The sequence below is a fragment of the Lontra canadensis genome, unplaced genomic scaffold (genome assembly GCF_010015895.1).
Source record: "Lontra canadensis isolate GAN:19392208 unplaced genomic scaffold, GSC_riverotter_1.0 scaffold20, whole genome shotgun sequence".
Classification (NCBI taxonomy): Eukaryota; Metazoa; Chordata; class Mammalia; order Carnivora; family Mustelidae; genus Lontra; species Lontra canadensis.
The window spans coordinates 848,303-863,954 of NW_022631014.1; the positions used below are offsets into that span (position 1 = coordinate 848,303).

General features: G+C 34.4%; 1 protein-coding gene across 5 annotated transcripts in view; it reads right to left on the reverse strand.

The window, feature by feature from the left end:
* The window catches only part of TBC1D5 (TBC1 domain family member 5), a 536,635-nt gene that overhangs the window by 343,991 nt on the left and 176,992 nt on the right, over positions 1-15,652 (reverse strand). The window contains exon 1 of one of the 5 annotated variants that reach the window (XM_032860917.1): positions 6,574-6,675. The exons of the other annotated variants lie outside the window; for them this stretch is intronic. Coding sequence (XP_032716808.1) covers positions 6,574-6,580 — 7 coding nt within the window. The 5' untranslated portion in view covers positions 6,581-6,675. Of the gene's footprint in view, positions 1-6,573; positions 6,676-15,652 lie in introns of those variants that run through there. 5 annotated transcript variants of the gene reach the window in all.

Genomic DNA, 15,652 nt, shown 5'->3' on the forward strand with positions numbered 1-15,652 from the left:
AAGTAAAAGATTAAGATAGCTAGTTATTTTTAGTATCGTGGGAAGACTTTGTCCAAGTAGTATGAAACTCTAGATTTTACTAAATATTTTTAAAAGTCCACTTGTTATTTAAGTATGATAAGTGACTACAAGTGGTCAAGGCAGTAAACTTACATAATTATACAAATACATTGGTATGACCTTTTCTCTTTGTCATATTTGAGAAACTAATATTTTGCCTTCTAGTATGATATGAATTATTTTTATACGTCACACACTCTCTTGGAACACCAGGATTATTCTCTACAAAATCATTCTAACAATTTACTAACAGAAGAGTGTTAACACCCAAAATATAAGAAAAGTAATCTGTATTTTTCAGTTACTACTAGAATGGACATAGTGACTGAAATTCTTGATATACTTCTTTAAACCATCCCATTTCAAAAATTATTTTATTGAATACACTGTGGAAGTCTGCGCAAAACAGTAGTTGTGAGCCCATAGGCAAGCCACATATGTGTATCTATAGTTAAATAAGCAACCAAATATAAAAGTGGACCATGAAAGAATTTAAGAGAATCATATTAACACAAAACTAAATTTTAAGATATCATACCTTAACATCTAATGCAATCTTATTTTAATGAATTTAGTAATTTTAACCTAGAAGTAAAATTGCTAGATCAAATTGTTTGCCTATCTTTAACAAAACATTGCCAAACTTCTACCCAAAGTACCATATACCACTTTATGTGTTGGTATGGAACAGTTTCTTTGTCTCTACATCCCTGCTAGCTCTTAGTATCATGAGCCTCTTTCCCCCCGCCCCGCAATCTGAGTGGTATAAAGTGGTATCTCATTGTGGTTTTAATTAGCATCTCCCTGACTACTACTTTTTTTTTTTTTAAGATTTTATTTATTTATTTGACAGAGAGAGAGAGAGAGAGACAGCAAGAGAGGGAATGTAAGCAGTGGGAGAGGGAGAAGCAGGCTTCCTGCTGAGCAGGGAACCCGATGTGGGGCTCAATCCCAGGACTCTGGGATCATGACCTGAGCCGAAGGCAGATGCTTAACAACTGAGCCACCCAGGTGCCCCTCCCTGACTACTTCTTGATTGAAAATCCTTTCATCTGTTCTATTAGTCAGAGTTCTCCAAAGAAACAAACCAATAGAAGAAAAAGTAGCAGAAAGAGAAGAATAGAAGAAAAAGCAGAAAGTGAGAGTTTTTGTTGTTGTTGTTGTTGTTGTTTATAAGGAACTGGTTCTCATAATTACAGACCTGGCAAATTCAATGTGCAAGGTTAATGGGAAGGCAGGCTGGAGATCTAGGAAGAGCCAATGCTCTATTTCAAAGGCCGTCAGATAGGAGAAGCCAATAATATGGCTTGAAGGCCGTCAGAAGGAGAGGCTGTAGATTAAGTCCAAGTCAGTCTGCTGTCAAATTCCTTTGGCTAGGGGTAAGGTCAGCCTTTTGTTCTATTCAGGCATTTAACAGATTAGATGAGGCCCACCCACATTAAGAGGCCAATCTACTTCTGCCCATTTAAATATTAATTTCATCCAAAACATCCTCACAAAACCACCTACAATAATGTCTGACCAAATATCTAGGAACCCTCTGTGGCCCACTCAAGTTGACCCATAAAATTAAACATTCATATCTACTTACTAGCCATTTGGGTCTCCTTTTCTAAGCGCTGCCTGTTCATGTCTTTTGCCCAATTTTCAAGTATGTGGTCTTTTGCTTAATAATTTATAGGATTTAAAAAAAAATAAATCATGGATACACAGTAATTTTAATACAGTATTAAAAATCAGAATTATAGTGTAAATTAAATGATCATTCATGTATACTTAAATGGTCCCCATATGGCAAATAATGTTGCAGCATGCATTCAGAAAAGAATGATTTAAAGAAAACCAAATTTTCCTTTGTAAATATGGTACAATGAACAATAGATTATGTTCCTGAAGAAAACAGAAATAAAGAATGATTATGATAATTTGTTCTATGCATTCTCTTTGCAGTACTGATAATTACTAATATTTTACTGAATGCTTAGTAAATGCCAGCCAGACACTGTGCTTTATGTTATTATCCCATTCAATCTCCTCAGCATCTTATCAGAAAGGCATCATTATCATCCCTATATTATATATGTGGCTATTGAAACTAGCAGGTTAAGGATCTCAGCTCAATGGCACAACTAAGTGCCTGGGACATGAATACAGACTTCTTTAAAAATTCATTTTAAGACATCCCTACTGGCTTCCCACTATGTATATTAGTTCTAAGAAAGGAACTCCAGGGAATAAAGAACGAGGAAAGACAACATCCTTGCTATCTTAACACTTAGAATCTGACAGGAGGCAGAATATAGAAAACGTACATACCATGTAATTCAGGACAGAATCCCATAGCAAAGGAGATGTATTAGAAGAGTTCTAACTCTGAGATGTCAAGGGATAATCATGATTTCATAATGCCTGCTTACATATAAATACATCTACAGGTTCTCAATACCTTTCATGATCTACCCACATCTATCTTTCTAATCTTTTCCTTCATACCCTTTCATTCTTTAAAGACACCCAATGTTCTCCCATCTCTATTTATTTGAGCAACTAGTCTCGGTCAAGAAAACCTATCACACCCATTCCTCTCTCTCTGAAATACTTCTTTAAAACAAAACAAAACAAAACAAAACAAAACAAAACAACCACTCTTCTCATGATCTGGCAAATAACAGTAAATATTATTGACCAAGTATCTATCAGACCCGATCCCACTAATCACTTCCCAAAGTTCATCTCAATGGCTTTCTCTCGGAAACGTTCCCTAACTCCATTCCATTCTGCCAGTTAAATGAGCAAATTCAGAAACTAGATCATATAAAATTCAATCCCATATTTCTACTTCTAATAAGGAAAAAGTAAACAAAACAGGTTTTCTGTCTTCCAAGGGATTCAAAAGGCAAGAACAGCCCAAGGAAGAAAAGCACCCCCTCCTATAATGCACTAGCATCACATTTCTTTCCACTACTGTGCTTTACTACTCCTGCAAAAGGAAAGTTCCATAATCTACTTTTGTTGACACCAGTGATAGAGTCACATTTTCTAGGCTCAAATTGAGGAAACGCCTTTATTAACTCTCTGACCTTAGGTAAGCTGGATAAACTTTGTCTCTCAGTTTCCTCAAAGTAAAGTGAGAAATATCTATTTCACAGGTTTTGTGAGGATTAAACAAACAAACCTAAAGAACTCAGAAAAATACTGGGCACATACATAGTAAGCACTCAGTAAATACTAGCTATTATTGTTATTACTATCACCATCACACTGCCACTGCTCTGATGGTGATGTTTACACAATTAGGTTATTAGAATGAGAGCAAAGACAGAAGGGTACTTACAGTTCAAAAACACAAAACCTTCAATATCCCCTAAGATTTGTCCTCTACCTTATACTCTGCAACTAGATTTCATATAATATTTTCTCAATTTGTTTATTGAGAAAGGAAAGAAGGAAGCAGAAATTGGAGAAAGCAGGACTGCACAAGTGTAGCATACATTCAACTTAGAAAATATGTGTTGAATCCTCCCGTATGTCAGCAACCAGTCTAGAAGGTCATCATTTAGAAGTGATCAAGACAGTCCAAGTCTCTGTCTTCAGAAAATTTACATTCTAGGGGAAGGCAAACAATAAACTAAGCATAAAAAAACAAAATTTACATGTCAAGTAGTGGCATATATTATGAAGAAGTGTAAAGAGGATAAGGGGATAGAGAATGGTGGGGCATGATGGAGAGCTTATTTGAGAACTGGGAGCTTTTTGTCAAAGTGTAGTCTTGAGAGGCCCTGAAAAGGTGGTGGCGTTTGAATAAAGTGAGGGAACAAGCCACCAGATCATTTGGGGGCAGAGCTTGCTGGGAACAGGAAATGCAGACCCTAAAATGGGAAACAGGTAGGAGTTTTGGAGAAAGGGGGTGTGGAGAGAAATGGAGGCAGGGGCAGCAGGGGACAGGCCCTTTATGTCCTTTTAGGCCATGAAAAGACTCTGGTTTATACTTTGAATGAGATGGAAAGGCATGGGAGGGGTTGGGCAAGGGAGTGTGAGATGATATGATAGAGACCACATTACATGTCTCAAGTGAGGAAAAACACTTGAGCACCTGGGTCATCCACTCAAGACCTTCTTCAGAAAAGAGCCTTTCCTCAGAAAGTTAAGAATAAAAGATCAGTACTAGAAGTAATATCAAGACTATGGTACACTAGAAGGACGAAGATAAGGCAAAAAGGAGTCAGTATAGAAAAAGTATAGCAAAGGATGGAAAACCAAGTCACACAACAGGGCATCTAGACAGATGACAGTCCTCAGGACGCTTCCAGTATTTTTGGAGAAATGAAATACCTATAATCAATCAAAATCAACCAATCAAATTAGAGAGCCATATAAGAAAATATAACACTAAATGTAATTTGATTTTATTTTGTATGAATTCCATGTCTTCAGTTGTTTCTGGGTAAATGACAGCTACTGACTACTGAAGGTCATGAGCTCCTAGCCCAGTGTCTGTATATCAAATCCTAATAAGAGACAATGGGAGGAGAGGATGAATATGTGAATGAGCTGGGAACAGAAAACATTGGCCCCAACTCACACAATCTCTGCTTTGTGAGGCACAAAGCCAAAACAAAATCTAAGTCTCTTTTTTCACTGATTAAAAATATGGACCTTCCTCAAAACTGTTTCAATTAGAAACTGCTAGTGGTAAGACAGCATCAGATAAATTTATTAATACAATCAGTATAGAATAGACTTTGTAAGTTGTCTGATATGTCCACAGGCCTTTAGTGGTTATCAGCCCTCTCAGCTATGGATGTGAATTACAAGAGAATAAGTTTAGTCAGCTCTAACAAGTCTTCTGGATTTTGGTTTTATGTAGTATATGCTTCCATCATTGTACTTTTGTTTCTCGAACAATTTATAAAGCAGACAAAGCTGTCTACAGACAGACACTCAGTGTCTGTCTATAGATCTAGATATATCACACACTCTTCCATTTTATCTCATAGTGAGATAAAATGATACTTCTTAAAATGTAAGGTGATATTACCTCTTACCTAAGTAACCAAGATCAACAACACCCATAGTTCCTGAAATGTGTGGTGAGGTTTTCTACAGCAATGGCAAAGAGAAGTAGACAGGAGAGTTAGTGTACATAATTTCCTCCCCAAAGAAATAAGTCAAATGAGGACCCCCTATTCCAGAACTAGTACAACTGAACAAAATTAAATAACTTACATTTAGAAATTTTCCATCCTTCAAGATACAAAAGCATTATTTCTAACACATTAGGAGAAGAAAATGAATCGCAGATTCAAAAATCTTAAACTACTAAAAAAAAATGCCCATGTTCTCTTTATTAGTAGAAAACCAGTCTGAAACATAAAAAGATGCCTCTTGGGATGTCAAGCATGTCTCCTATTTCAATCTTATTAAACGTATATGGATATAGGTCAATGGATAAGGCAAATTTAAACTAGAACAGAAAATCTGATTCAGATTCAAATTAACATCTTCCTTTTACCTATTCCTTCTGGCAGTACTTGGAAAATCTGTAGCAACAAACTATCACTTCATTATCTTCCCACAAGATACTGGTTTTCTCTAACACTTCACAATGCCTCTGAGATAGCATATCTGACATAACACCTCCACTTCTCTCCAGAATTTAACAAGATAAAGACAAGACAGTAAGAGAGTAGACAATGTTGGTATTACAAATGCAAGAATCCCACCTGCCATGAACCTTCAAATTAAATATGCACCTTAAACCATTTTAACTGTTTTTCCGTAAAGGTATCTGATATGTTCTGCGTTCATGTTTCCCTTTAAAGTACTTAAAATATTGCAGGGCCATTCATTAGTGTTAACTGATGGCAATCATTAACTAATGGTAGGAGGACTAGTCCCATTTAAACTAAAATATGACTGAAACACTGTATGGTGATTCAAAGGACCCAGGATGGTTGTTTTAATGATGTTTCTTTAATTAAATAAAGCTGAGTTATCAAATGTGGTCCTTGAAAGCTATTCCTTTTTTTTCTTTTTAACCTAGAGGATCCCTCAAAGAGAAAGTAAAATGGTAAGCTCTCAATTCATCTAACTACTCAATATCAAACTTCCCTGATTATGTAAAAATATAAAGTTTAAACTTTGTTCTGTGATACTATTAAAATGCAGATGTCATTGATTAGTTTCACCTACTTTGTAATAATACCTGGAACACAAGTATAATGACCTACATTCGAAAACAGGCAGGATTTTCAGGGCTGTACCACAAATGAGATCTACAGATAGGAAAGTTCACCTATTTCCCATCAAATCCCTTCTCTAAGCCATCTCCAAAGGCTTTACCCCAGTGCTTTTCAGCGTCTGTGTGCTTCAGTACAAGCATTCAGAGGGCAGGAATCGAACCCAGACAATGTGCTCTCATGGCCCCGAACACAGCTCCATTTGCACGTGATGTTTATTAAAGCAAGCTGAAAGGCATTTGACAATACAATTACTGAAAAATTCAATGCTCACCCAGCATGTGAAATCTTGTGCCTTGTACCTTATGATTTCAGCAGTGCCATGTGTGCTGTGATAGTTAAGGACCTGTCAATGTTTCCATTATAAACTCTGGTTTTCAGAGGTTTGTATCTTGGCCTATAAAAATAGATTCCGGTCTGTAACTTGGCATGGAAAGCACTGGTATCAGCCCAAGAGAACATTTTTTGTTCCAAAGATTAAAATAAAAATCTGTTTAGTAGTTTTAAGTTAAGAGAGTGTTAAAAAGGGGGAAGGGGAGGGTGGGTGGAGTATAGAATGTTTTTAAAAACACACAAAAAACCCAATGTTCTATGTCTCACTACTGCTTCATTTTAAATTTCGAAATGATTAACACAATATAAACCAATGATACTGCGTAAATGAAAAACCTAAAAAGAGTTTTAATTAAAAACATTATGGCGGTTACAAAAAAAATCATAAATTTTTAAACAACTACATATGTAGTATCTCAAATAATCCCCACATTTAAAGATTGTCCAAGTACTCACTGACAGTAAACCAAAACTATTTCAAAGACATGTTTTTTCCAGATATGTAAAAATTACTTTTTAATGAATCACTAAATGTAGATTTACTTCAGATTAGTGGAGACAATCTTCAATCCTATCTTCAATTTATGTATCAAGAAGTTTCTAAAATATATTATAACTTAATGTAAGAAACTCTGAAGTAATCTTTATATACAGTTTGTTCAAGATACTACTTTAAGTTTTGTGTTTTCTTTTTAGCTTAACGTAGATGTTTTCTTCAAAAATATAAAACTAGTATATAATACTGGTGTACCTTCAAATAAACACATTTTGAAACAGTAATTTGTATCTGCTAAAGGAGGTATAAAATGGTGTAATCTCCTTGGAGGATGATTTGGAAATAGCTATCAAAATTATGATATACTCTTTGACCTTGTAATTACATTCTTAGGAAATTATACTACAAATATACCTGCACATATGAAATAATATAGATTTAACTTTTATATATGCATGTGAATTTTTAGTGTGAATCTTCTAAAAAAATTCTGTACTCCACTCACAAGAATATTTCTCACAGAATTTTTAAAATAATAAACTGTTGAAACAAACCTAAATGTCCATCAACTGGGCACTTGTTAAATGAGTTATATTTTACAGGCATACAATGGTATTACCAAACAGCTATTTAAAAAGAAGAAAGAAGAGAAAGACAAAAGAATAACAAATTAATACAGAAAGTCTAAGTTACAATGATAACTGAAAATAGCAAGGTCCTATGTTACCACCTGTAGAGGCAGAAAAAAGAGAGAAGAAGAATATATACAAACATATGCATACACGTATGCTTACATAGAGAGAGATAGAGAGAATATATATATATGTAGAGAAAGAGCTTTATCTCTTTGTGTTTACATGCATAAAACATTTCTAGAAAGATACACAATAAACCAACAATAAAAATTAATGGTTTCCCATAAAAATAATGTAATAACTTTGGGTACCATTCCTAGTCAAAGTCTCAGTAGCAAATAATATAACCAAAAGAATATTAGAAAGAAAAATACATACAACTCTAAGCTTCTATAATTACTGAAAACAATAAAATTAGGCACTGTACAGTGTACTTATATTCACACAATATATAAGTGGTTCTTAAATGCTGGTATATACAGAATCACTTGAAGATCTTATTAAAATACAGATTTTGGACTCCACCCTTAGAATTTCTGAGCCACAGGTCTGGAGTAGAGCCTGAGAATTTGCTTTTTTTAAGAGTCCCCAGGTAAGGCTGCATTGCTGATCCAGAGACCACACTTGGAGAACATCTGTTCTAGATAAAGGACTACCTGTTCAAAATTGTACATAAAAACCCACTTACTATAACATTATAAATGTAATTTCATTATTACCCATAATACTTAGATAATGCTTATTTTCCTAAAATTTAAGAAGTCTGGGTGATGGGGGTAGATAATGCTTTAAATTATTCTAAACAAGGTAAAATAAAGTGGAAGAGAAGACAAGGAAATTAGTTCTATTGTACTTTGTACAGCTTCCCATCTCCTCCTTCTGCCACTAGATGGAAACCAGTACAATGGTTAGCTGTCAAACAGCAGATATAAACTCAAAAACAGTAAAACCGAGGTGAAACTTACGTTACATGGTATTAATTAGGAAGGGACATATAGCTGGGCATCCCATATAGACATTAACTGTACAATGGCCATCTGTACTTTTCAATTCATTGTATATGTCATCAGCCAGTGACCTATCAACCATATCAACTTCAAACAGACTTATCACTGGTTGAATTATGATGCCCCAAAATTCTTAAATTTAAGTCCTAACCCCCAGTACCTCAGAGTATGACCTTATTTGGAGACAGAGCCTTAAGGAAGAAATGAAGTGGAAGTGATGTCATGAAGGTGGGCCCTCACGCAGTGTGACTGTGTTCTTATTTATAAGGGGTAACACAAGCAGTCATTTAGACACCTACAGAGGGAAGATGATTTGAAGACACAGGGAGAAGACAGCCATCTACAAACCAAAGACAGGGGCCTAGAGCGATCCTTCCTCTCTCTGCAGCCTGCAGAAAGAACTAAACTTGCCAACACCCTGACCTCAGCCTTTTCACCTCTAAAACAGTGAGAAAATACATTTCTGTTATTTCTGCCACTAAGTTCGTGATACTTTGCTATGACAATCCTAGCAAATCAAGACAGGAGCTTTCTCTTGTATTTACTTTTTTCCCTTTAAAAGGTTGAATGACTATTATAAGCAATGTAAATGTGTCAAGTGCTGAGACCACAAAATTGAATAATTAGCCTTCAAGGAGCTTACAGACTAATGGTTCATTACTTACAGCATATTCATTTAGCCATTAATAAGATTTCAGCCATTTTCTCAAGATTTTGGTGCTTGATTCAATGGGTCATCAACAAAAAGTAAAAGACACCAACACTGTGAATTCTACTTCACTTCTATTGCCACCATTCCAATTAGAGCATTCCACCTGCTGCCTAGTCCTTAGTGTCAACTTTTCCGACTGGCCTCTTCCCCTCTCTCTCCAACCTATCACGTGCATGCATTCCTGGCAGCACCCTTCCTGACAGCACCCTTCATGTAAATTTCCTCATTAAAGTGTTTCAATAAATAAGGAACATTCACTTTTTCCCAATTCAAGTTACAGTCAGTCAATATTTCCCAACAGATGTACATAACTTCAAACAAATTACTTAAAACCACTGATGTAGCTTGCACCTTGAAAACTGAAATGTCTTTAAGAGAAGCAATTGTTTATAATGAACAGGAGTAGCATTACCATAAAGTATTTAATACACCTATACGTAACTATACCCCCTCAAATAACTCTAAGTCCAGCACAGGACTAATGACCTCAATTTATTAAGCAGTAAGGGTACAAACTGAGAACTGTTCTTCATCTGGGAATGCCTCATAAAATACCCATAACTATCACAGAAATCCTAGCTCTAGATTCCAAAACTTGTATATAAAGTTCTCATGGGCAGCTTATTATCTTACACATCTTCATTCTATATTGCACTTACAAATATGGCCTCAATTACAAATGAAAACTTTAACTTTGAATTTCTTGCCATTTCATTATCAAATGTCTCAACTACTGAATTAACATTTTTATATAGTTAACCCATTTGTTTTATTTTGATAAAACTAACTATTCAAATCCCAGGGGAAAAAAATTGTTAGCACTAAATTTTCTCTCGAATTTCTCGTCCCTTTTCCTTTCCTCAACAGAGTTCCATTATGTGGTTTAGGAAGCCAACTAGGCTGCTGATATTCCTCCATTACCTTATAAGTAAATAAATTTCACACCTTCAAAAATTATTAAAGTGCAAAAGAATATTTCTTGGCCTCTTTATACACAATATTCTAGTGTCGCTATTTCTTTTAGGTCCCAGAGAGAACATCTCTTATTAGTCCTACAATTAAATGATTCAGCAACCAGCCACACTATCTTTGCCTTTTAACAGTTCCAATCAGTAGCAGATCTAGGTGTAATCAACAGCAGCAGGGGGCTTTAGGAAGCAAAACAAAACAAAAACAGTAGGAATCTTTACTAGAATACGGTAATTGATACAAGGGAACATTATAGGCTATTTTAATCCAAGTTAATCTAAGATATTAGAGTCTGATTTTATAATCAGAAGTGAAATGAGCAGGACAACTTCTGAATATCTGAAAACAGAACAAATGTCAAACAGTTAATAAGGTTAAAACGAAAGAGGACTGTTTTCAAATGAATCTCCTTAGTCTCAGAAGGGTCATTACTTCTGTTTTGGTGATTTAGCACCCATTTAGCTGATAAATTAAAGCCCTCCTTACCTCCTACTGCTACCATGCCTAACCAATTTCATATCATATACTTAAAAATTAAGGCGTCCTAGAAAGTAACTAACTAGCAACGCTCTTACTCCTTTAAAGAAACATTTAAAATGTTAGCAGCAAAATCAGGACAGCCTTAAAATGTAATTTCGCAGTTCTTTCATTTTCATATTTTTGACTCCCCACCCGAGAGTATATGGATGGTCGTTAAGTGCTATGACTGGAGCTACTTAATAGCATGCAGGTAGTACAGTGATTTATTTATTTACAAGTGAAATCAAAAGCCAATGGTAGTATCATGTGATGACTACAAATTTTAACTCTACAAAAATCCACAAATGGAAATGTTACCATAGTAACAACCTGATCACACTGCACGTGAAGATAGCTGATTTCATGATATAATTCTATAGCTGTTCATTGCAATATGTGCAATGAGACATCTATGAAACCTCAATTCTTCTATTTCTTCCCTCTGCTCGGAAGAACAAGACGTGAGGAATGTGGCTGACAAGTTAACAATCCTGTCACAATCTTCTTTTACTTCTTCTTAAAATTTTCAAAACAAGAAATTTAAAAAATAAGTTGGGCTAGGATTTAAAACACCGAACTAGAAAACTCAGTATAGGACATATCCAACCTATAGTGTTAGGATTTAATATAGCAGAAAACAAGTTACCTGATGGCAATCATAACTCTTTCTGAAAATACTCCCAAAGTTAACCAGCAACTATCCTACAGTGCTTTTACCTCAAAAAGCAGTCTTTTGTATTAAAAAAGAAAAAATAATACCAAAAAAAAAGTGCATCTTCTATCCAGCAGGTACATTAAGGCAAATGTTAATACAAATATTATCCACCATTATCAGCAAGTCAACATTTGCCTTGAAAAGGTGCTTTTCATAAGAACGTTTCTCGACTTTTAATACCTATTGTTGAGGGAAGAAAATGAATTAAACATAAACATGGTAGGAAAAAGAGAATGTTAATACCAATTTGCTTTTCCATGTAACAAAAATACTTTTTTTGTTAATTGATTTGTTAATCAATCAGAGTTTGATTAAAGCTCTGATATAAAACCAATTTACACTGAAAAATAATAAAGCCATTCCTTTATCTGGATTGATAAAGGATATATATGCAATAGTAAAATAAACATTTAAAAAACCACTTAGCTCACTGTAGTATAAATTCTTAGGTAAATCTAAAAGGACTTTCCAAATACTTTTCAATTATTCTACTAAAAATTATTTTACACAGTAATAATTTTAAGAACTTTCAGTTATCAGTTTTAAACCATTTCCAAGAATGTGTTATTTTTTAAATACGTCTCTCAAGAAGGTATTTCCACATATCTGATTTGCACTGCTTCACCAAAACAAAAGCAGGCATCAATATTTTTCTATTCAATGATGTACAATACTACTAGTCATAAAACATTTTAATGTAGGGTATATAAAAACTAGTCCTTTATAATTTTAATGGCTTTTCCCCTGTGATAAATAAATGAATAAAAATACAGATATTAACAGTTAACTGATTAGGAAAATAAGCTTATAATTTTATTACAAGTTACAAATGAAAAACCACACTATATTCAACAAATAAGCAACAGGTAGTACTTTACTCTCATAAACACAGCACCTTAATAATGAATAGTTCTCTAGTATCCTTTTACAAGATGGATTGTTACATAGATATAAAATTAATCTATTTTATTTTACTTCCCAACCTCAGCTAGTTTTTCCCAAGAGTCCTTTTTAAAAATCTAATATGAAGGAGGATGACGTCAGAAATATTATGTACGCTAATGTTATATATATGTAGGTAATGATACATTACTATCAAAATCAAATCTCTTAAATCACTGAGTCTTTCCCCTTCCACATGATTTGTAATTATTACCAAAGTATTTATTCAGAAAGATTTTACTACTATATTTTAAATGGCTCATATTCAAGGTTAAAAGAGGAACATTTAAGAATACTAATACTAAAAATTCCCCATTATCTCTCTGATCTCTACCTGCAGTGAAAGTTTACTTTATGGCTGTGATTCCACCACTTATAATTTTAATTTATTAAATCACTCTGAAATAACCATAAACTGCTAAGAATGGCCATGTTCTCGAATTGAAGCACATCTACAGAAATAAAAAGTATTTAAAAGTAAAAATGCAAGGGCACAGACACAAAGTTTAAAAAAAATCATAGTGTCTTCTTCCACAGTGTTACCCACCACAATCAAGAAAAAAGCATTTGTTTCGATCTGTAATGCTTTTATCAGAACCACAATTAAGACTGTCATGAAACAGAAACGGTCATGAAATAATTTCAAAATTTTTATTCCAATATAAGTAATTACATTTAGTACTTGAAATAAAAAAGAGTACCCAGACTTCTGGAAATAGAATGAGAGATATTAAGTAATGATAAGAAGGCAATCCACCTGCTGTGATTCACTAAATATTTTGCAAAAGGACAGAGTACTTACATATCCATGGACATCACCAAATACCACATACATATAAAGCCATAAAGTAAAAATATCAGTAAATTGTCTTCACCCTGACTTTTACAAAGTGCCTGTGATAAGATATGGCTGTAAATTCACATCAGTGTTTACATGAAGCTGTCTGAAACCAAAAAATGCAAGATCCCAATTATTTTCCTCCTACATTTACCCTTTAATATTTGAGAGAGAAATTAAAATTATTAAAGAGACTTTTCAGTATACAGCTTTATTTCAAAAACAAATGAGAAACAGTAAGGAAACAGTAAAGTAGCAATGCGTGAGTGAGTGCACAAGCTTGCACTCACACACACACACACTCTGCAAAAAGATTTCCTCCCATGGCTACACCATTGCTTTGCAGACAACAAGCTAATTTGGGTTCCTATCATGCATCTGATCGGTCATACAGCAATACAAAACAGAAATAAGTAAAGACGACCATCTGCTTGTTAGCTGAAACTATAAAAGTATATCTTTTTAATAAACAATAAAATTAGTTTGACAGGGCAGAGACCACCTGAATAGAAAATCAAATATTTCATGTTATTTAAGGTGTATGTCTGCTGGCTATTAAAATACTCCTCTTTAATTTATTACAGCAACACACACAATACTCATGTCATCCTCATTTTCTAAATCAATAATCAGCACAGCATGCTTCATTAACAGTGACCAATCACGGATGAGCTGGGGATCTCATTTTACAACATGAGCATTCCTAAGACATAAACCATCTGCTACTTGTAGTAACAGAAAAATCAAATTAATCCATTCTTATCATGCATTCAGATTTTAAAGCAATTAAAGATGCTCTTAGTGTAATCGCAGCCACAGAAGTAGTTCTGTAATGAGGGAAGCAAACTCTTCACTGAACTTTCTGTCATTCTCAATACATTTGAAAACTTTACAAGCTTTCTGCACTCCAGTGAGCCATTGTTCTCTGAACACAGATGTTGAAAACAACAAGCAATTTTTATTAAACATTTAATCTTTGCACATTTGAAGGAGTTTAAATACTGAACAGTGATCAAAACATAAAACATATAAACACCAAAAATAACTGCATATTAAAATGAGGCACAACGTCTAGTTTAAACTTACAATAGTAAATTGAGAAATGAGGTTTTTCTGATTCCTTAAACTCCTGCCCTTATTCCTTTATTTTCTAACACATATGGTATGTGTTAGATACTATCTTCAACATCTGCAACACCTGAGCAACGGCATGGGAAGCTTTATTTCTGAATGGTGGTAGATTTGTGGTTTAAGTAACTCTTTTTCCCCTTAGGTTATCTCTAATGTGAAAACCATTACTCAATAACTGAAATTTAAGTATAAAGAACACAAATCCTTCCAAATGATTAATACAAAGACCAATGATCTTAAGGGGAAAAAGAAGATAGCAATCATAGAAATATCAAAGAAGCAAGCTTTTTAAAGCAGAAGAAACACCTTGGCTGAACAAAGCTTACTCAGGTAACAGACACCCCCTCCACCCGACTACCAAAAATATTAAGTTTCAAATGTTGAAATTAAGCTTCAAAGGCATAATTCATCAAAAAATTTTGGAACTATTTCAAAGAAGAGCCAAAATACTATAGTTTCCAAGTGAAATCAAATTGTACACATATTGTCTTCCTTCCTAAATCAAACAGTATACTGAAGGATAAATAGGAGTCTGGAAGCTAGAAAGGAGGTGGCTGAGAGGAAGAGCATTTTGGAGGCAGCAGCAAGCAGGGAAAAAAAAATAAAATAATGAAAGAAGACATTCATTCCAGAAGCAACTACTAAAAACTTAGCATGTGCCAGGCACTGTTCTAGGCTCTGGGACACAGCACTGAACCAGACAAAAGGCCAGATCAAAAAGGGCTTAAATGCTAGTGATGGGAGACAGACAATAAGCAAATATAAAAACACCAGGACGGCCATGATGAAAACAAAACAAGTTTACGGGATAGAGAGGCTCTGGGGCTATTTTAGATTGGATATTCAGGTATCAGAAGAGGTGACATTTAAACCGAGAGTTAAGTGACAAAAAGAAGCCCATCATGGATGGGCGTCTAGAGAAATGTTATTCCAGGCAGAAGAAACAGATAGTATATAGAAGCTCAAAGGCAGAAATTAGCTTTAAGAAAAATTCCACAATTCCTTAGGCCAGAGAAATGTATCCTAACATTTAACATGGGAACTGTGCATTTTTCC